This window comes from Pristiophorus japonicus, chromosome 2, assembly GCF_044704955.1.
Source record: "Pristiophorus japonicus isolate sPriJap1 chromosome 2, sPriJap1.hap1, whole genome shotgun sequence".
Taxonomy (NCBI): domain Eukaryota; kingdom Metazoa; phylum Chordata; class Chondrichthyes; family Pristiophoridae; genus Pristiophorus; species Pristiophorus japonicus.
Window position 1 is genome coordinate 275,403,079 of NC_091978.1, and position 22,508 is coordinate 275,425,586.

The 22,508-nt window shown below is 42.0% G+C and overlaps 2 protein-coding genes and 1 pseudogene across 3 annotated transcripts in view; 2 read left to right on the forward strand and 1 right to left on the reverse strand.

Moving 5' to 3' along the window:
- The window catches only part of LOC139246355 (calcium uniporter protein, mitochondrial-like), a 163,865-nt gene extending 152,338 nt beyond the window's left edge, over positions 1 to 11,527 (forward strand). For both annotated transcript variants that reach the window (XM_070871407.1, XM_070871408.1), the window contains exons 7-8: positions 6,919 to 7,035; positions 8,415 to 11,527. In XM_070871407.1, coding sequence (XP_070727508.1) covers positions 6,919 to 7,035; positions 8,415 to 8,492 — 195 coding nt within the window. In that variant the 3' untranslated portion in view covers positions 8,493 to 11,527. The remainder of the gene's footprint in view (positions 1 to 6,918; positions 7,036 to 8,414) is intronic.
- Positions 11,528 to 13,435: 1,908 nt separating this feature from the next.
- LOC139246397 (caspase-6-like) overlaps positions 13,436 to 22,508 on the reverse strand; it is a 54,097-nt gene continuing 45,024 nt past the window's right edge. Inside the window, exons 7-8 of the mRNA XM_070871409.1 lie at positions 19,390 to 19,543; positions 13,436 to 15,068 (exon numbers count right to left, since the gene is read on the reverse strand). Coding sequence (XP_070727510.1) covers positions 14,830 to 15,068; positions 19,390 to 19,543 — 393 coding nt within the window. The 3' untranslated portion in view covers positions 13,436 to 14,829. The remainder of the gene's footprint in view (positions 15,069 to 19,389; positions 19,544 to 22,508) is intronic.
- On the forward strand, positions 13,813 to 13,931 carry LOC139251929 (5S ribosomal RNA; annotated as a pseudogene).

A 22,508-nucleotide genomic window follows, 5' to 3' on the forward strand; every position in this document is an offset into this window, starting at 1 on the left:
CAGGGGGAAGGAGAAGAGCCAGAGGTCGTGTTCAATGTCGCAACCAACGGCATAAGGAGGAAGAGGGTTGAAGTCCTGCAGTCAGAGTTTAAGGAGCTAGGGAGGAAGTTAAAAAGCACGACCTCAAAGGTAGTAATCTTTGGATTATTCCGAGTATCAGATAGTGAGAGTAGAAATAGGAAGAAATGGCAGGTTAATGCGTGCCGAGAGACCTGGTGCAGGAGAGAGGACTTCAGATTCTTGGGGTATTGAGACCAGTTCTGTGGCAGGAGGGACCTGTTCAAGATTGGGTTGCACCTGAACAGAGCTGGGAGCAATATACTTGTGGGTGGGTTAACTAGCGCTGAGGGGGTGGGTTTAAACTAATTTGGCAGGGGATTGGGCATCAGGATATAGTACGATAAAGTAGCAATAAAGTGCACCGAGCCTGGGAGAGATATTTAAAGTTAGAAATAATACAGAATGAAGTGGGATCATTGAAAATACAAAGAGGCCCATGTGTTTGGAGTGCATGTGTGTAAATGCACAAAGGGTGATTAAAAAGTTTGGTGAGATGCAGGCGCAAATAGTCACGTGAAAATATGATGTTGTGGTGATAATGGAGACCTGGCTCCAAAAAGGGCAGGATTTGATGCTTAATATTCCTGGGTACGAGGTATTCAGGAAAGATAGGGAAGGAAAAAAGCAGGGGTAGCAGTTTTGATTAAGGAAAATAATATGGTGCGAGAAAGAAAGAATATCCTTGCGGGATCAAAGAAAGAATCTATTTGGTTGGAGTTGAGAAACTAGTTGAGGAGCTATTATGCTACTTGGTTTATTTTATAGGCTACCAAATAGTGGGAAGGAGATAGAAGAGCAGATTGGCAAAGAAATTAGTGAAAGGTGCAAGAACTATAGAGGAGTGATAATGGGAGGCTTTAACTACCCCAATATTGAATGGGGCAGTGATTGTATTTGTTATAATCTGCCGGAATTCTCTGGACTCTGGGGAGGTACCAGCGGATTGGAGAGCAGCTAATGTAACGCCTCTGTTTGAGGAGGGGGGCAAGCAAGGGACAGGTGACTGTGGGCCGGTTGGTTTGGCATCTGTGGTGGGGAGGGTGCTTGAGGCTGTCATTAGGGAAGAAATGGCGGGACATCTGGATAGGAATAGTGCAATCAAGCAGACGCGGCATGGATTCATGAAAGGGAAATCATGTTTGACTGACTTACTGGAGTTCTTTGGGGATGTGGCGGGCATGGTGGATAGGGGTGTGCCGGTGGATGTGGTGTATTTGGATTTCCGGGGGGCATTCGATAAGGTGCCACACAAGAGGTTACTGCAGAAGATAAAGGTACGCGGAGTCAGATGGAGTGTATTGGCATGGATGAGGGGTTGGCTGGGGAGCGGGGGGCGGAGAGTCGGGATAAATGGGTCCTTTTCCGGTTGGAGATCAGTGGTTGGTGGTGTGCCGCAGGGATCAGTGCTGGGACCACAACTGTTTACAATATACATAGATGACCTAGAGGAGGGGACAGAGTGTAGTGTAACAAAATTTGCAGATGACACTAAGATTAGTGGGAAAGCGGGTTGTGTAGAGGACTCAGAGGCTACAAGGAGATTTGGATAGGTTAAACGAATGGGCTAAGGTTTGGCAGATGAAATACAATGTCGGAAAGTGTGAGGTCATCCACCTTGGGGAAAAAAAACAGTAAAAGGGAATATTATTTGAATGGGGAGAAATTACAACATGCTGTGGTGCAGAGAGACCTGGGGGTCCTTGTGCATGAATCCCAAAAGGTTAGTTTGCAGGTGCAGCAGGTAATCAGGAAGACAAATGGAATGTTGGCCTTCATTGCGAGAGGGATGGAGTACAAAAGCAGGGAGGTGTTGTTGCAACTGTGTAAGATATTGGTAAGGCCGCACCTGGAGTACTGCGTGCAGTTTTGGTCACCTTACTTAAGGAAGGATATACTAGCTTTGGAAGGGGTACAGAGACGATTCACTAGGCTGATTCGAGAAATGAGGGGGTTACCTTATGATGATAGATTGAGTAGACTGGGTCTTTACTCCTTGGAGTTCAGAAGGATGAGGGGTGATCTTATAGAAACATTTAAAATCATGAAAGGGATAGACAAGATAGAGGCAGAGAGGTTGTTTCCATTGGTGGGGGAGACTAGAATTGGGGGCACAGCCTCAAAATATGGAGGAGCCAATTTAAAACCGAATTGAGAAAGAATTTCTTCTCCCAGAGGGTTGTGAATCTGTGGAATTCTCTGCCCAAGGAAGCAGTTGAGGCTGGCTCATTGAATGTTTTCAAGTCAAAGATAGATAGATTTTTAAGCAATAAGGGAATTAAGGGTTACGGGGAGAGGGTGGGTAAGTGGAGCTGAGTCCACGACCAGATCAGCCATGATCTTATTGAATGGCGGAGCAGGCTCGAGGGGCTAGATGGCCTACTCCTGTTCCTAATTCTTATGTTCTTATGACAGAGAAGGGGAGGAATTTCTGAAGTGTGTTCAAGAGAATTTTCTTGATCATGTTTTCTGCCCAACGAGGAAGGAGGTACTGCGGGATCTACTCCTGGGGAATGAAGTGGGTCAAGTGGAGAATGTCACAGTTGGACAGCATCTCGGGAATAGTGATCATAGTATCGTAAGGTTTAGTTTTGGAGAAGGACAACGAGCAATCGAGAAGAAAAATACTTAACTGATGGAGGGTTAATTTCAGCAAATTGAGGATGGATCTGGCCCGGGTAAACTGGACTCAAAGACTGGCAGACAAAAATGTAGGAGCAATGGATGACCTTTGCAATGGGTGGTCTTTGACGAGGAGATGGTTCAGGTACAGTTTAGGTACCTTCCTCCAACTAAAGCCAGAGCTCCCTCAATGATAAAGGAGTTGGAAAGTAGGACACAGCTTGAAAATACAAGGTAGGGTCAGGCTGAATATAAAAAGTACAGAGAAGTGAAGAAGGAAATAAGAGGAGCAAAGAGACGGTACGAGAATAGATTGGCGGCTAACATAAAAGGGAATCCAAAGGTCTTCTATATGCTCATCAGAGGAGTGGTGAAGCCGATTAGGGACCAAAATGGAGAACTATTGGTGGAGGCAGAAGGCATAGCTGAGGTACTAAATTAATACTTTGCATCAGTGTTTACCAAGGAAGAGGATTTTGTCAAAGCTATGGTAAACAAGGAGGTTGCTGGGATATGAGATAAAAATAGATAGAGGATGTACTAGATAGGCTGGCGGCAATTAAAGTGGATACGTCACCCTGTCTGGATGAAATGTTTCGTAGGTTGCTGAGGGTGGTAAGGGTAGAAATTGCAGAAGTGATGACCGCTATCTTCCAATTCTTCTTCGATATGGGGGTGATGCTAGAGGACTGGAGGATTGCAAATGTTACACCCTTATTCAAAAAGGGGAGAAGGATAAACCTGGCAATTATAGGCCAGTCAATTTAATGTCAGTGGTGGGACAGCTTTTAGAAACAACAATCCAGGAGAAAATGAACAGCCACTTGTAAAAGCATGAACTACTAAAGGAGAGCTAACTCAGATTTGTTCAGGGAAATCATGTTTGACTAACTTGATTGAGTTTTTTGATGAGATAACAGAGAGGGTGAATGTTGTTTATATGGACTTTCAAAAGATGTTTGATAAAGTACCACATACTAGGATTGGGAGCAAAATTGAAGCCCATAGGATAAAAGGGACAGTAGCAGCATGGATATAAAATTAGCTAAGGGATAGACAACAGAGAGTAGTGGTGAATGGCTGTTTTTTGGACTGAAGGAAGGCATACTGTGGCGTTCCCCAAGGTTTAGTATTAGGAACACTGCTGTTTTTGATGTACATTAATGACTTGAACTTGTGAGTACAGGGCACCATTGTTAAATTTGCAGATGATACAAAACTTAAAAGTGTAGTAAACAGTGAGGAAGATAGTAACAGACATCAAGAAGACATAGACAGGCTGGTAGAATGGGCAGACACATGGCAGATGAAATTCAACTCGGAGAAATGTGAGGTGATACATTTTGGTAGGGGTATTATGCACTAAATTGTATACTTTTAAAGGGGGTGCAAGAACAGAGAGACCTGGGGTGCTTGTGCACAAATCTTTGAAGGTGGCAAAACAGGTTAACAAAGCAGTTAATAACACATATGGGATCCTGGGCTTTATAAATAGAGGCATAGAGTGCAAAAGCCAGGAAGTTATGCTAAACCTATATAAAACACTAGTTCGGCTCCAGCTGGAGCATTGTGTCCAATTCTGGGCACCACACTTTAGAAAGGAAGTGAAGACTTTGGAGAGGATACAGAAGAGATTTACTAGAATGGTTCCAGGGATGAGATTTGATAGAGGTGTTTAAAATCATGAAGGATTTAGATGGAGTAAATAAAGAGAAACTGTTTCCGATGGCTGAAGGGTCAATAACGAGAGGGTAAAAATTTAAGATGATTGGCATAGGAACCACAGGTACCATGAGGAAAAACATTTTTATGCAACGAGTAGCTAGGATTTGAAATGCACTGTGTGATTATTGTGGTGGATACAGATTCAATAGTAACCTTCAAAAGGAAATTGGATAAATACTTGGAGGAGAAAAAAATGGCAGGGATATGGGGAAAGAGCAGGGGAGTGGGATTAACGAGATTGCTCTTTGAAAGAGCCGGTGCAGACTTGATGGGCCGAATGGCCGCCTTCTCTGCAGTACTATTCTACGATTCTATGCTACCTTTACCTGGTTTAGCCATCTCTAGTCTGAAGCTCTTGCTTCCTGATACACCTGTACCCGAATCATCTGATTGGTGATCTGAAATGGTAAATATCTGGTCCAGGGCATTAAAGATAACATGGTACAAATGATATCTCTTGCAAGGTAAGAGATTTTTAGCTTGGAGGAAGTAATTTGTATTTCCACAACCCAAGCCCTGTCCCTTTAAGGGTAACTACTGTGCTCATTGCTACTGATTTAGTGAACAGTCTGCTATCCGGTTTAGTGGATACTGGTTTGGTTGAAGTATTTGAAAAAGAATTACACAAATTCTTGATTCAGCGTGAAAAAACGATGGGCTGAATCATTCTATGATTCTATGAAATGCAGGATTATGGGTTTGAAGTAAAGGATTATTTATTTCAATAAGAAAAAAATGGTCAGATTGGGACCTCAATACAGAGCTCAATGACTGAGCAGGGTGGATGAGCTAAATGGCTTTTTATGATACCTACATTCTTCTGCCACTTCATAACAAGTACACATTGGGCTGATTCCGGGCTCCCTGTGGGAAGCTGTGTTCATGGAGACTTCTCTGTTCATTAAATTTAATGGGAAGTATATCATGGCTTGTGCACCAGTAATATAGAATCAGTCCAAAATCTTCAGCATACCTTGTCAATTCTCAAGCAAACAGCCAATACCTACCAGTGCAAATAAAATTGGTCTTGGGTCCATAGTCCAATTAGGATTTGTGACATATGAAAGAAAAGTTCAAGCGTGGTATTTAGTCAGGGTGTAAGCCAGTATTTCTCAAACAGGGGTTCGTGGACCCCTGGGAGTCCGTGGATCCTTGGGGGTCCATAGAGATTTTCTAGGGGGTCCACGACTGGAGGTAATTTCAAGCCTGCTCCTCGTCATAAAATTGACACTGATTCAATTCTTGTGAATTATTCTCAACGGCTGGGCCCGCCTCCTCACCAATGCCCACAGCTTTCACTCACTTTTTAACGAGCGACCCTCTACCATCCTCCTGACACATGATCAGAGGGCCTGTGGGGCCTTTCAAATACATGCTTGAACATGTTTATGCAAACACGTACAAGCCCACAGTACAGCTGTTACAGAAATTGCCAGTGGGACAGTGTGGCGGTGAATCATGCTTCCAACAGCATCCCAGCATGTGCATGGGAGCTTGTGCCCTCGCCTTAGTCAGCCTGCTGATGGCTTAAAAAATTGTCCAGCAGTAAGTGGCTAATAGTGGCCGTATGTTGCTGCGGAGTACCCAGAATTGGTACGAGAAGCAGGCATGCCCATCTCGTTGATATCTGTAAGTAAATAAATACCTGTTTTCTTAAAGGATCGACTACTGCCAATGAATTGGTTGCACATGGACAGTCTCCATATTTCTTTTGGGTGGTTCCGATTTTTAAAAAACTGTTGGGTGAACTTGTGCTGTGAAGTCTTTTGCACCGACTGTTCGTTGCTCCGTGAAGAAGCTGTCACAGTCATATCGGAAGTGCTTATTTTGTATAGGTTCTGTTTACTTTTTAATTGAGATGAAACTTTATAAAATAACGTGGACACCATGTAATCTGGAGAAAGCTTGGAGGCTCAGTTTGAAAAAACATTGAAAGTGAAAGGATCCCAAGTGCGAAGTGAATAGTGAATGTTTGGTGGGAAGGGTGAAGATCAATGATGAGTTTAATGCATTTCTGGCAAACAGAGCCACGTCAGGAAAGGAAAATCTGGGCCAGCTAAACTCAGCAAACATCGATTTTTATTACATTTTCTTCTCTTTTCCCTTCACTCTGCAAACAAATAAATCTCCGTAACCCTTCCTCCACGAAATGATTATACATTAATAGTTAAACCAACCTGCGATATTATTCATTATTATTAAACCAACCCAGAGTTCCACAGATCTATGCACAGAATACTTCTGTACAGCTTCCGGTCTTTGGCACAGTTTCCAGTTCGTTGGCAGCAGTCATTCAGTATCTTAAAAGCATTATTAAAACATTCTTTACATGCTGCAATTTCATATTATGAATGTTATATAGTATTATAATTTAGATGATTTGAAAAAGGGTCCTTCAACCAAAAAAGTTGTAGAGCTACTGGTGTAAGCAACACGTACAGCTCTAAAGGGACACTGGTGGTCAGTTATTTGGCATTGTATCCAGTTTACTTAAATTGCACCTCTTTTCTTTAGGATTGTGTTTATCCTGATGTAAAAGACAGACAGTTCCTTCATTACTTTCATCGAGGAGCCAAAAGGCACAGATTTGATGTGGAGAAGTACAACAAAATTAAGGAGGAGAGAGCTGAGGTTAGATGACACCAAGTGCAAAAAATAAATATTGTGCATGAATTCTTTGATAAATTGAGGTAATCTTGACAACCTCCTTCCTGACCTCATCCCACCACCACTGCTCCCTTGGACTCTGCCAGGGGATTAACAATCACCACCCCTCTTTACATTTCCCCGCAGAATGTTCATTCACTTGCAAACAAGGCCCTTGCCATCCACAACCTATTGTGGATGATTGTTTTGATATCATAACTTTGACTGAAACTTAGATCATAGGTGTTGACACCTTGCCCCTTACTGTGAAGCCTGCCCTTCTAGCTATACTTTTTCACCACATTGGTGGTATGGCCTTATCACCAAATTGTCCCTTGGTCCCCCCCCCCCCCCCTATTCTTCCAGTACCTTCTGCTCCTTTGAGAACCTTACCTTGATCCACCTCTCTCACCTCTCCTCTAAAAACCTCATTCTCTACCACCACCCCCAAGTCTCATCCTGCATTTCTCCCTGAGGTATTCTTCTTCTGCCTTGGTCATTTTAATCTCCATCACAGCTCACCTTGCTCTTTCTCCTCTGATTTCACTGCCCTCTTGTCCTCCCAAAACCTCCTCATCCAGATAAACACTCCTACCCATATTCATGGCTACCCTCTCTGCTGCCATTGACACTGTCATCCACACCATCCTTCTCCAATGCCTCTCCTCCAAGTTTGGCTCAATAGGATTGCCCTTGCTTGTTTCCAATCTTACTATTCAATCATAGCCAGAGCATCTTCAGTAGTGGCTTCTTTTCCCACTGTTCTTCTCGCACTGTTACCTCTGATGCCCCCGAGGATCTTTCTTTGCCTGCCTTCTCTTCCTCATCTACACAGTGTCCTTTGGAGACATCATCTGAAGATATAGGGTCAATTTCAACATGCAAGCTGACAACAGACATCTCTACCTCTCCACCACCTCTTTTGACCCCTCTATCGCCTCTGTGTGCTTGTCTGACAACCAGTCTTGGATGAGCTGCATTTCCTCCAGTTAAACATCAGGAAGATTAAAGCCATCATCTTCAGCCCCCAGTACAAACTCTGTACTCTTCAGTCACTGTCTCCGGTTGAATGAGATTGTTCACATCTCCTCCTCTCCACTATTGGCAGCTGTGCCTTTGTCTGTCTAGCCTCCATGCTCCAAAATGCACCATTCAAACCCCTCTACCACCCTCTCTTCCTTTTAAGACTTTCCTTAAAACCTCTTTGACCAAACTTTTGGTCGCCCCCCCCCAAATATCTCCTCCTTTGGCTTGGCATTCCATTTTTGCTTCTGTGAGATGCCTTTGGATGTTTTTCTAAGTTTAAAAGTGCAATATAAATGCAAGTTTTTGAGTTTTGCTGATGCAGTGACTTTGTTTTGTAGGTGGAAAAGGATCTCAGACGACTACGTGACCCTTTGCAACTGCAACTTCCAATCAAACAATTAAACGGCAAAGACTGAAATGGAACTGTAGCTGAGGGGGGCACAAATTTGGGACCATGCTTCATTATGACCTTGACCTCTTCACCATTGTGACATTTAGATCTGAGCTCAGTGCCTGCAGGCTGGTATTCACCTGTCTTTCTGTCCACGCTTGATTTTATTTTTGTGTAATACCCTTTTTGCAACTCTGGCATTCTGAGTGAAGTGCCTGTGCAACAGATTTGGTTTAAACTCTGCTATCAATACACACAAACAATATATATGGCATGCTGATGGACTCTGCAAGGTCAGCACTCATTTCATTAACAAATAACATTTCTTTATAGTTTACCTATGATTTGTGAGTAATGGATCATTTTACAGGCATCTGCCTGAAAGTAAAACTGACCTGATAGCTGAAATCCAATGTTTGGTGAATATCTTAATTAGAGCATGATTTTATATTGGCTAATTGCTGCACCTCTTTTCCCCTTGGCTACCTCTCTTTCCCAGCCTCACATTGCTGGCCCTGATACTTCGGGTAAGAAGTTCTTTTGATTGTGATCAAGTGAGTGTGGTCTATTACATAATGTTTGAAATTTGCAGTCAAGTTGCTCCAACTGCAGCTTTAATGTCAGGATCTTAATTACAAAGGAATGTTCATTTTAATGGAAAGGTCATCAGTATTGTAAAACTACCAATACAATAGCTGAAGTACCAATTTCCGTACAAACATAATTAGCTGGTGAAGGGTTTAACAGTTTTTTCAGGTGGAAGAACATTTTTTTTAAGGTGAAGCAATTATATTAAACATATCTCCGTGAAAGTTTGCGTCAGAGTTAAAAGTTGTTATTGGGAGACAAGTCCTCTGGATCATATTGGGATGGTACTCAAAGTGAGTTCTGTCTGATGAGGTGGGGTGTGCTTTAAATGGTTTTAATGTATTCATCCTTGTTGAAACCTGAGAAACAGCATTACCATTGGTACTGGATGCTGTCCTCCACTGCATCTAATTGTTGTAGTACCAATGGGATTTGGACAGCGGGCCAGGAATAGGCTGCTCACTTGTACCATTGTGCAGTGGGGGAAGCCTCAGCACTGTACGTACTTTCAAATGTGTGATGCGTTCTGGCCTATAATTGTAGTTATGCTCTACTACTTTGAGAAGATCTGTGAGACTTGCTGAGGGTAGAACTCAAAAGACAGCATCCTGTAATGCATGTTTTTTGCTTTCGATTTATGAAAAAATAGCTGAACTGGTTTTTTCATTGGTGAAATGCAAAAATAATGATGCAAATCCACCTTTTAGATTTTGTCTTGCTTTTTCCAATACTGTCCCATACTGGCAACTTGATACAGTTGTTTTCAGCACTGGTGCCAAAGGTGACATTTAAAGACAGCATTATTTATACTTGTAGAATAAAGTGCAGTATTCAAACTTGCTCTGCCTCATAACAGTCATGGATGAAGATGTTCTTTGCGCCAAATGTAGTAAGTGAAATGATGAGTCTTAAAGAAACACTTGCATATTGTTCCCTGCTTAAAATTAGACTTTGTTTCCCCCTAGCTCTGAAAGAATTTGTTTTGGAATCTTGTGTATTGTGTTTTTTTAATTTACTTTGTTCTCCTGGTTTAGCCAACAACTTCAGGCTATATGCTGCTTCTGCTCATTGCCAAACTCCCACAAAGGGACCAGTTTGGTTAGTTTTTATATTATTACTGCAACTTGTTACAGGAGGTTTCTTTAAGGTGTGCTTTCTCTTGGTAGACAGGAAGTTAAATGCTCAGCAGGTCAGGCACATCTGTGGACAGAGAAACAGAGTTAACATTTCAGGATGATGACCATTTGTCAAATGCTGTCATATCTGTTGAGTATTTCCAGTACTTTGTTTTTATTTCAGATTTCCAGCATTCGCAGTAGTTTGCTTTTGTACTCTTATTTGTTGCTGTCTAGTCTTGCACCCTGAGGCAATGTGTGTGACTAAATTATTCTGCACTATTTCCTGTCCCGTTGTCTCCATTCTCTCTCCTTAATTTGTAACACTTTAACCCAGCTTCCATTTTGAAGATGGGTATACTTCTCTTTAATTGGTTAAACATGGTCTGCTGTATCTGTTTTGTAGTCAATCAAAATACAAAGGAAAAATTTTGACATAAGGGAGCAAAGACATTTTTCAAAATAGGAGAAGCTGCTGATGCATTCTTTCAATGCCCCAGGAGTGTGCCTGCCCAAGTAAACGTGCCTATAGCATTTTAAGCAACTAGCTCCAAATAGTTGGCCTTGTTGTGGTTGATGTCAACAGCTGAGTTAAAGAGTGGATGGGCCTTATCAGATTTTCTTTCATTCATGTTGAAACTTAGTTTGCTTTTTTAAAGTGAACTAGTCTATCGGCACTAGTTTACCAAAAAAGGGGGAGGCAGGATTTCAATGTTTTTTTGCTCGTCAGACGAGAATGTTTCTATGTCCTGGGAAAAAAATGTCCCAACTACAGTCAGAAGCACAAATCAGATAATAGTTCTACTGATTTACAATTATTTGGCATCTATGGCTCATGAGGCAGAGCATGGTTATTGTTTGATACATAAATATCTGGCAACTTGATTATTGGTTTCTTAATGGTTTGAGACAGTGAAATATGGATTACATTAGAACAATGCAATAATCCATGTGTGTGGTTTCAGTGCTGTCCAGAAAATGTATTAGTAGAAATAAAAGGTTATGTCCTGAAAAAAAATGACTGCTCTGTTTTAATACAAACTGTAATGTTGCACTGTCATATAAATTTGCTGTTTCCTAATTTTCATATGTATGAAAGTCAAGTCATTATGCTTAGTTTTTGGAAGACTTCTACTCTCTCCATTGTTAGTGAAATTTGTAAATGTGCATCTTGTGCTTTGCTTCAGCCCATACAGCACGCAGTGCCCTAACTATAGCCATAGCTCTACAGGTGTCTGTCTGTCTTAGTATTCTACCTTTGCTAAATTGGATTTGTGCTCTTTCGTAATGTGATAATTATGAAAGAAATGCATAACGGCAAACTGATAATTTTCTCCCCAATAATATAATTTAGTTGAAACACAAAATACTATGGTGTCTACTTATTGTACTTTATCTCCTACCCCCTACACGAGTGGCAGGGGAGGGTGGACAATATTCTACTGTACAGTTGCAGTTAAGACTTGCATTTATATAGCAGCCTTCACGATCACCGGATGTCCTAAAGTGCTGTCATTGTTGTAGTGTAGGAATGCGGCAGCCAGTTTGCGCACAGCAAGCTCCCACAAATAGCAATGTGATAATGACCAGGTAATCCATCTTAGCGATGTTGATTGAGGGATAAATATTGGTTAGGACATCGGGGATAACTCCCTGCTCTTTGAAATAGTGCCATGGGATATTTTACAGCTATCCGAGAGAGGCCTTGGTGTAATGTTTCATCCGAAAGATTGAGCTTGTATGGTAAGAGTTTTATTTTATTCCAGTATATTTCAGGCATTCTTGTTCGAAGAAAAATAAATCCAATGGTGGGCACTTTAATCTTTTTATTTTGTTTACCTTTGGGAGTTTCTTGGTTTTTGCTTGCTCTGCTGACTTTGCCCCCGTTTTGGGCACAAGTCGAGCTTTTTACTCCACCGTGCCCCCATCTCGTATCTGATCTTTACACTTATTGTTCTTGAAATAAATTCTGTCAAGTTTTCATCTAATGTGTAGACCTTTGCTCAGTATCACACTCCGCTACAATTGTAAAAGTAATTGAGATTAGATCATTAACTTCCTCAATGCTTGTTCAGTCTATATTTGGAAGTTTGTAAGCTATTCAAATGAGACCATTTTTCACAATTCACCTGTAGTGCTTTCCTAAAAATTATGCATCAATACATTTAAGAATAAGCCAGCTTACTTTTTGCATCACTGTTTTGCAAACAATCCTACCATTCATCATAAAATGACACACGCTCTGTTGTGGACTCACTGCACCATTTGGGCAAGTGGTGCTGCTAAGAACTGGTTTAGGGTTTCCGACTTTGTATTGTGTCTGATGGGGCTTGGCAATCTATTTATGGATTTTTTTTTTTCATCATATATAAAATAAATAATGTACTGTCAGTCCTTACCTAAACTTCCTAGTACCAGTTTATCGAACTCTAGCCTGTTCATAGTTCACAAACCTGTTAAGATTGTGGCAATTGGCCCAGGAACACATCATCATGGGCAGTCCCTCGGAATCGAGGAAGACTTGCTTCCACTCTTAGCATGAGTTCTTAGGTGGCTGTACAGTCCAATACGAGAACCACAGTCTCTGTCACAGGTGGGGCAGACAGTGGTTGAAGGGAAGGGTGGGCTGGGAGCCTGGTTTGCTGCACGCTTGATTTCTGCATGCTCTCGGTGCCGACACTTGAGGAGCTCAGTGCCCTCCTGGATGCACTTCCTCCACTTAGGGCCGTGTTTGGCCGGGGCCTCCCAGGTGTCAGTGGGGATGTCGCACCTAATCATGGAGGTTTTGAGGGTGTCCTTGTAACGTTTCCGCTGCCCACCTTTGGCTCGTTTGCCGTGAACGAGTTCCGAGTAGAGCACTTGCTTTGGGAGTCTCGTGGCCTGCCCAGCAGAGCTGATCAAGTGTGGTCAGTGCTTCAATGCTGGGGATGTTGGCCTGGACAAGGACGCTAACGTTGGTGAGTCTGTCCTCCCAGGGGATTTGTAGGATCTTGCGGAGACATCGTTGGTGGTATTTCTCCAGCGACTTGAGGTGCTATTGTGCTTATGACTGATACAGAAATGGAGTAGGCTCTTTCAATTGAGACCAAGCTCTGGTGAGCTAATACTATATGACTTTATAAACTGAACTCGAGATAAAGAATATTCTGGCAAAGTTTAGCTTATGATTTTCTGCTGAAATGTTAGATTCAACAAGTTTGTTGCTGGTCCTAAAGGATGTAAATGTGATCACGTATCAATTAAGAGTACCTAAAACACAGTTGATCAATTTTTTTTTATTGAGAATAGTTCAAGATTATACAAATGAGACACTTGGTGTAAGCACTCACTGTGTCTAATCCACAGGAAAACAAATACAGACTTCACAGTTGCACTCAAAATTGTGGAACATTTTCAATAAAATGCTGTTCCTAAAAACTTTGTTAGAAATTCATTGATGTGTTTCAAGGCACTACATTTGCTACAAATGCCCTCAATGAGGCTGGGCAAGAGACTGGGGGGTGGGGAAGAAAGATAGCCTGATGGCCTGCACCTGATCACTGTGCAATGACTTTCTGGTGGCCGAGCGGTCTAAGGTTCTGTGTTCATGTCAATGTCTTCTCTGGAGATGTGGGTTCATGTCCCACTTCAGATACTATTTTTGGGCATCGCCACACTAGTCTGAAAATGCCTGCTCTTGTCTGATCTCAGAAGCTAAGCAGAATCAGGCCTGGTTAGTACTTGGATGGGAGACTGCCTGGGAATACCAGGTGCAGTAGGCTTACGCGGTGTCCACTGGTACGCTCGCGGCCTTCCGCGAGAGGTGGGCACCGGAGGGACTGGAGTGCATCATCACGCCCGGCAACCAAATTTTAAAAACTCAAAAGAGTTTCTGGTGAACATGCCTTCCATTAGGCTCACACCAAAGAATAGCTGCTTGACAACCATATCAAATGGCTGGTGCTGTATTCGAATGGAGGGGAGTATTGGGGGAGGAAATAGGCACCAGTTCTAAAAATACTAGATGTAAACATGCCTTTTTAAAAATTAAGTGTTTTCAATAAAAAAAGACCTTAGTTGCTCTCCAAAATGAACACATGTTTAATGTACAGTCATGACAATGAACACATGTTTAATGTACAGTCACGACAGCTACATGACAAAGCTAGTTTTTATTTTAAGTTGCCCTTCACCTATAATTAAAAAGTACAGGAAGACTGCATTGTAAAATTAGTTATCAGACAGTGGAATATCTGAGTAATGTACTATACCTGGATAAATCACAGTTTTGAACATCTTTTTAACTACTTAATTGGACATAATTTTAACATAACACCAAACTATCTTCTCACATGATTGGATACAAGGGGTAGGACCTTAAACATTATCTATGGTTAGCCTTTTGTGAATCATTGAGTACTTTTTAGATTGTACGATAGAGCATATGGCATTTGTCGGCAAAATATGTTTAATTGGAAGAGAGTTTTGCTGATCATTACTTTATGTTTAAAGTTGCACATCCAATGGTCCTTTTTAAAAAAAAAACAGAACCCTTTTGGAATAAGTAGTTTTACCACAGCTCAAAGGTTTAAATCCACAGTAATTTTAAATAACTACCCAATTTCTTTTGTTTTAAAAAAAAAAGGCTTTGCCAAGATAAACAGAACAAACTGTAGATTGCTATGAAGTCTTGGGTTTAAAATATAGTTTCTTGGTAAGCATTGAGGCAAAGCAAGGGACTTGTTTCTTCCCTATTGCACTGCGGTCCATGCAGTTCTGCACACTTCGCTGCGACACCTTCCTGTTCACTAGTGTCAGAAACTCTGCGAACTCGAGCCGTGAGCCGTAGCTCTCAAGCAACGCGCAGAAATCCTGAACGTACCAGGAGCCATTTATAGTTTCTCGATGAGAGTAGAAACCTACAGTAAGAAAATGTTTGAATATTGAGACTGTAAAGAATACAATTTTACATATTTCTCTCCTTGGCCCAGATTTTCTGCTCAGCCTACATCGGTCTCCTCCCTCCGCCCTTATGACGTGAGTGGACTAGGGTAAAAAAATGTTTTTGGAGCCATTTCTGCCTGATCCTGTTCTCCCCTGCCTCTTGGGTTTTCATTAGAAGTGACCAGAGTGTGCAATAACTTCAGCCATATATTAGGTGATGTATTATAATGCTACGTGAATGATCTAAATAGACCATATTTTGTAGCTAGCAATGCAGGGTGATTGCTTGCATATGCTGAAGTGTCTTTTTTTTTAAAAATCAATGTGTCTTGGTCACTGGCTATGTTGCAATGTAGCAGGTGATCCAAGCCTAAACACCCATTTCTCAGCCACTCCCAGGTAAAATTCCCGAAACTCCACACGATGCCCTAACCCTGGAAAATCTGCTGGGGACTGGAGCACATCATTGGGATGGGTAGAAATCTCAACAGTACCAAGATGCACCAGGATTCTTCAAAAGCAGAAAATGCTGGCTCGTCAGGCAGCATCTGTGGCGAGGAAGCAGAGTTAATCGATCGACCCGAAACGTTAACGCTGCTTCCTCCACAGATGCTGCCTAACCTGCTGAGATTTCCAGCATTTTCTGTTTTTATTCCAGATTCCAGCATCCGCAGTATTTTGTTTTTGTAAATGGTGCCTCGTGTCTGCCTCTCTCAATGAAGTTCACCAGCTTATAATATAGAAACATAGAAAATAGGTGCAGGAGTAGGCCCTTCGAGCCTGCACCACCATTCAATATGATAATCACTGATCATGCATTGGCAAATATGAATGTATATTTTAAATTGAGATACTACCATAGTAACCAGGTAATGGGTGCAATTTAATGTGGATAAATGTGAGGTAAAATAAGGAGTGAGAGTAAAGTCTTGAAGGGAAAGGTGTGGTTGAAGAGAGATCTTGGGGTTTAAATATGTAACATGCAAGTAAAATCATAAAAAGGGCAACAGCATTGAGTTTTATATATACATACACAAATATGACAGGGAGATATAAATGGTCAGTGAGAAGAGTTATGGGAAATGTATTTACTTGAAGTTAGTGGAGCATAGAATATTTTGCCATTTGGAGTGATTGAGGCAGAGACTAATGCATCGTTTAATGGAAAAATAGATAATATTTGAAACAGTGCATTATACAGGACTATGGGGAAAGTGCATGGCAAGTAGGGATTAGTTCTGAATTGCTCAAGGAAAGAGCCATGTACCTACCCATGTTTGCACAGGAGCGGCACCAGAAAAATGCAGCCTCTCCCAAAAGGTGCGAACCACTTTTTGTGTGTTTTTGCCAATGTCACAGCAACTTAAATTATTGCAACAGTTTCATTTCACTTTGATCCAAATACTTAAAAAAAAACCCAACAGGCTTTGTAAGATTAAAAAAATATAAATCTAGCAGTTAACACTTTCCAAATGTCAATCACTTAACAGGTCTTGTGTTAGGTAACCCTGGTATTCATAACATCTGCTGCCTCAGCCATTTGTCAAGTACCATAATAACAATCAAGTAGCACAGAGCAGATGTTTGAACTCAATAATATTGACATATTGATCCATTTATAGAAAGCCAGGTCTTCGGGATCACTGATACAAACTAGTTATACTGCTGAATTGTCTTAACCCTCTTGAATTAGGAGTGGGAACCCTTGCTGACTTTTCTCTCCCCAATTGCTTTCCAGCAAGTCCTACAAGGGTTTGTGCATCTGTGGAACTCAGAAATAGGCTCGCCTGTGCTCCCACTCCAATCGACAATCGCTGACTAGGCTCATAAGTAAAAAAAATGGTTACATGAGCAAGTTACCAAAGGCCACTCATGGAGCTGTATCCCAACAAGGAATCAACACTGAGGGGAGAAAAGAAAATGAGTAAAATTAAACAATGACAAGGACATTGAGATGAGGAGAAATTTCTTCTGACAGTTGTAAATCTATAGAATTCTCTGCCCCAGAGAGCTGTAGAGGCTGGGTCATTGAATATATTTAAGGCAGATTTTTGAGGAATAAGGGAGTAAAGCTGAGTCCATGATCAGATAAGCCATGATCTTATTGAATGGCGGAGCAGACTCGAGGGGCCAAATGTCCTGCTCCTATTTCTTATGTTATGTTTTTATGACAGTGATTAAAAAGATTCCTATCAATGGCACTGAAAAAGCTTTAAAATACCCTCCTTTTTCTTTTGCAACATTATGACTAGTGTCAATGGACTCAATTTTGACCCACCCTTTTTTCGGCGCACTTACCGGAGATGCGCCGCTTTTCTCCATTCAGAAGTCCGCCAAAAAAATTCCTCCCCACTTTGGCTGCTGTCCAGCCTCTCGCCGGTCATCACGCAGCATGGCCGGTCGAGTCGGGGGTGGAGCCATTGTCCTGCGCTGAAAACAGTGCTGGGACGTCTGCACGTGCGCACTGGAGTCGGATCGCAATATCCGCGCATGCGCAGTAGCGGCGAAATTTGGCAATCGGCCATTTTTAAAAGGAATCGTAGCCGCTTGTTTTGCCGTTTGCTTACTGCAGCCTGTACGGTGAGTTGGCTTCCTGCAGCCTGTGTGTGCTCCGATGTCGGCAGTTCAATCGCTCCCGCCTCTATCCCTGGCCGAGTGGCCTCACATACCGACCGGCCCACTGACTTCCCAGAATGAGTTTTCAGGTGAAAGTAGGACTTCTAATTTTTTATTTGTTATTGAAAGCTTATTACTTTTTGTGCTTTGTAAGTCTTGGTGCTTTAGGTACAGATCCTCTGCTTCCCTTCCCGCCCCTATCCCAGGCCGAATGGCGTCCAATATTCCTACCTACGCTGATTTCTTAACTTTCCACAAGGGTTTTCTGAAGTGGCCACATACACTGGCCTAAGTAGATTTGGAGTAACTATTTGCTGGCCTAAATGGCCAAATCTGGCGTAGGTGGCTGGTAACACTCCTTTTTGAGAAAAGCTAAACTAAACAAATCGTAACTAACTCACTTATAGTGGCACAAATTGAATGTGCAAAAAGGGGATTTTTAAGATACGCCAGAAAAATCAAGTTACTCCAAAAAAAAACAGAGCAACTCCTGGCCAAAATTGAGCCCAATGAATGTACTCAGCAGCTAAAGCTGCCTATCGTGCTGCGTTTTAGAGCAGAACTTGAGGGAACTGCTTTGGTGATATTGACAGATACTTGGATGCTCGGGTTATTGACCAGAACGGACACTAGTCTGTGACCAAATTTGGAGAAGGCTACAGGACTGTGTAGTCCCTCGAGGACCTGACACCACCTCCCTCAAGCATAATGTGGCTGAGAAGGTTCTCCTTTTGGGAACATATGCTGGTGACATTTGATTCCCTCTGACCTGGAATGGAGGAGTGCTTCAGTGACTAAAGACAACCTGACAGCCTTCCAATAAATGAGTCAATTTTGTCAAGTCCTTATGTGCTGGCTTCACTTTTCAAAGTCAGTCATGGAAAATAGCCAAGACAGGTGTTTTGGGAGAGGGGGAAGCTGGAAATCAAACACTGGGAAGAGTATAATTGGGAACTGGCACTGACCAAAGTAGACTTGTGAATGAACCAGCTGAGCTAGGTCATGGTGCTACGACGTTAATATACAGCAGCTACTGGCCAGTCCAACAAGGCATCAGTGATCATATACTGGAGGCAATTTTGTAAAATATAGTGAAGACTTTAAAATAGAACCAGAGCATTAACAGACAAATTATTTTCAGATATGAAAGACAAGATCTGCCCTAATTGGCAGGCAAAATAGCTAGGAGTACAACCCAGAATCAGATCTTCTGTATAGCTTGGGGAGGGTGATATGACCTACATATACAGGTAGTGTGTCCAAAATCCGGAGTTCCGAAATCTGGTCTTTTTAAAAACAGATTACGCTACAAGTTGGGCCTGGGGGGGGGCGGGGAAGAACAGAAAACATACCTCACACACACCCCAAAAAAAACCCTCACACACCCCTCTGCAGCACCCGGACTCGCTGCTCTCCCCCCTCCACCTCCCCAGACCCGCCGCCCGCAACACCCAGACGTTTGCAGATTCGGAAATCCGGAAATACCCAAAACCCGGAATGGCCTCGGTCCCAAGGTTCATGGATTTCGGACACTGCCATTGAGGTTTCTGTTTACCTTGTGAGATGACAAGTTCCATTTAGTATGTGGAGGTTGAGCAGATGAGGAAAAAAAAATAATACACCCATGCTGAATGTCTCTTGTCCTGACATTATTTTGCCAAATCCACTCTATTTTATTACCTTCAGCTACTGAATAGCACATAACAAAATCTGCACCAGCAGGTAATGTAGGCATGGTTCCTGCATCAACAACCACTTCATTCACTATTGGCTGTTTCGTGTCCACCTCATCCCTGGGCATCACTGGCTCATCATGTTTGTCTCCTCGACATGCCTGAAAATCATGAATATCAGCAAGATAATCAAACATCAAGTTGTTTAAAATAGAAAGAGTAATTCACAAGATAATTACCAATAGGGAGGCCATTCAGCCCATTTTAGTTCCTCAGTCCAGAAATATACTACAATGCACCCATTATTTCTCCATTGCAAGGTTTACACTTCCACTACTTGATCCACAAATTCATTCCATATATTGGTCAATCTGATATCGGACCTACATTTTCCTTTTACTAGTTTGAATGCATATACTTTTACAATTATAAGGGAGACTTTCCACAATTCAGAAATTGCACACCATGCATGATTTTACATCCATTAAAATTAATCGATGGAAAATTAGACTGGGAGTATGTTCAATTTGTTGGTATCTGCCAGGAACACACAAAAGTTTACTGTCCAACATGCCGCTAAGATCACCTCTCAGATGCCTTTTATAAAGGCTGAAAAGCCCAAGTCTCACTGTGTTTCCTCATAACTCAGGCCTGTATCACTAGGGTTCAGCCTGTGGTTCTTCACTGCACTGCCTCCAGTGAATGAAAGTTTCTCTTGTGTCCCAGAACTGGACATAGTACCCATTCTGATGGTCTGACCAAAGCACTATCCAGTTTAATTATTGACTTCCTTCAATGTTGTTATTGTGGCTTTACAGATCAGTGTTTTATTACTTCTGTTGATTGCTGCCTTGCAGTGATTGGACATTGAAACTTCTTAGACTTGCAAGTCTCTCCCAACATCATGCTTAGCTATCCAACACCATTCATGGAGTACACATATCACCTATTCCGGTGTAGTACCTTACATCTGTCTACAATAAATTTCATTCTTAATTACAAATAATATGAATTGTATCATGTCTAGCTTAATTCTGTAGGAACAATAAGATATACATATTCACAAATTAGATAAATCTTTTTTTTAAATATACATGTATTTGTAATCATAAGACTTTGTAGAAAGCTAAATTAGAACTGATATTTTAAAATCTGTAGTTACATTGATTTTCACTGTTAGTCTTGTGTGAATGTTACTTCACTGTCATTACAGCACCACTACTACTTTAATTAAAGGTTATTCATTCCCTTAATGGAAATCTCAATATCCAATTTTTTTTATGTTCATTAAAATCCAATCCAAGGGCCATTTCAGAAAGTTACACTAAAAGCAGCAGGGATTAGTTCCCAACACTTGTATTGCTCGGTACATTATTCAAAGTTATTAAACAGATGCAGCCACATTGTCCAGAATGGTCTTGTTTTCCATCTAGCAATATGGCAACTTTTAAACTGTACATGCATCCACCTATTAAACACTGTGATTCTGGCTTCAAAACAATAAAGAGAATTATATAGCTTGGTTCAAACTTCCATTGGTTGTAACTTCATACAATACAATGCTATACATTCCTACAGTGTCAGCTGTGGCTCAGTGGAAGCACTCGCACCTGAGTCAGAAGGTTGTGGGTTCAAGTCCCACTCCAGGAACTTGAGCACAAAAAATTTAAGTTGACACTCCAGAGCAGTACTGATGGAGTGCTGCACTAAGAGGTGTCATCTTTTGGATGAGACGTTAAACCGAGGCCCCGTCTGCTCTTAATGATTTAGATGAAGGAATTGAGTGCAATATCTCCAAGTTTGCAGATGACACTAAAGTGGGTGGCGTTGAGAGCTGTGAGGAGGACACCAAGAGGCTGCAGGGTGACTTGGACAGGTTAGGGGAGTGGGCAAATGCATTGCAGATGCAGTATAATGTGGATAAATATGAGGTTATCCACTTTGGTGGCAAAAACACAAAGGCAGAATATTATCTGAATGGCGGCAGATTAGGAAAAGGGGAGGTGCAACGAGACCTGGGTGTCATGGTACATCAGTCATTGAAAATTGGCATGCAGGTACAGCAGGCGGTGAAGGCGGCAAATGGTATGTTGGCCTTCATAACTAGGGGTTTTGAGTATAGGAGCAGGGAGGTCTTACTGCAGTTGCACAGTGAGGCCTCACCTGGAATATTGTGTTCAGTTTTCTTCCTAATCTGAGGAAGGATGTTCTTGCTATTGAAGGAGTGCAGCAAAGGTTCACCAGACTGATTCCCAGGATGGCTGGTCTGACATCATGAGAGACTGGATCGACTGGGCCTTTATTCACTGGAATTTAGAAGGATGAGAGGGGATCTCATTTGAGGATGTAACTAGTAGAGTGGACAAGGGAGAACCAGTGGATGTGGTGTATTTGGACTTTCAAAAGGCTTTTGACAAGGTCCCACACAAGAGATTGGTGTGCAAAATCAAAGCACATGGTATTGGGGGTAATGTATTGACCTGGATAGAGAACTGGTTGGCAGACAGGAAGCAAAGAGTAGGAATAAACGGATCCTTTTCAGAATGGCAGGCAGTGACTAATGGGATACCGCAAGGTTCAGTGCTGGGACCCCAGCTATTTACAATATACATTAATGATTTAGACGAAGGAATTGAATGTAATATCTCCAAGTTTGCAGATGACACTAAGCTGGGTGGCAGTGTGAGCTGTGAGGAGGATGCTAAGAGGCTACAGGGTGACTTGGGCAGGTTAGATGAGTGGGCAAATGCATGGCAGATGCAGTATAATGTAGATAAATGTGAGGTTATCCACTTTGGTAGCAAAAACAGGAAGGCAGAATATTATCTGAATGGTGACAGATTAGGAAAAGGGGAGATGCAACAAGACCTGGGTGTCATGGTACATCAGTCATTGAAAGTTTGCATGCAGGTACAGCAGGCGGTGAAGAAGGCAAATGGCATGTTGGCCTTCATAGCGAGAGGAATTGAGTACAGGAGTAGGTAGGTCTTAATGCAGTTGTACAGGGCCTTGGTGAGGCCACACCTTGAATATTGTGTACAGTTTTGGTCTCCGAATCTGAGGAAGGACATTCTTGCTATTGAGGGAGTTCACCAGACTGATTCCTGGGATGGCAGGACTGACAAA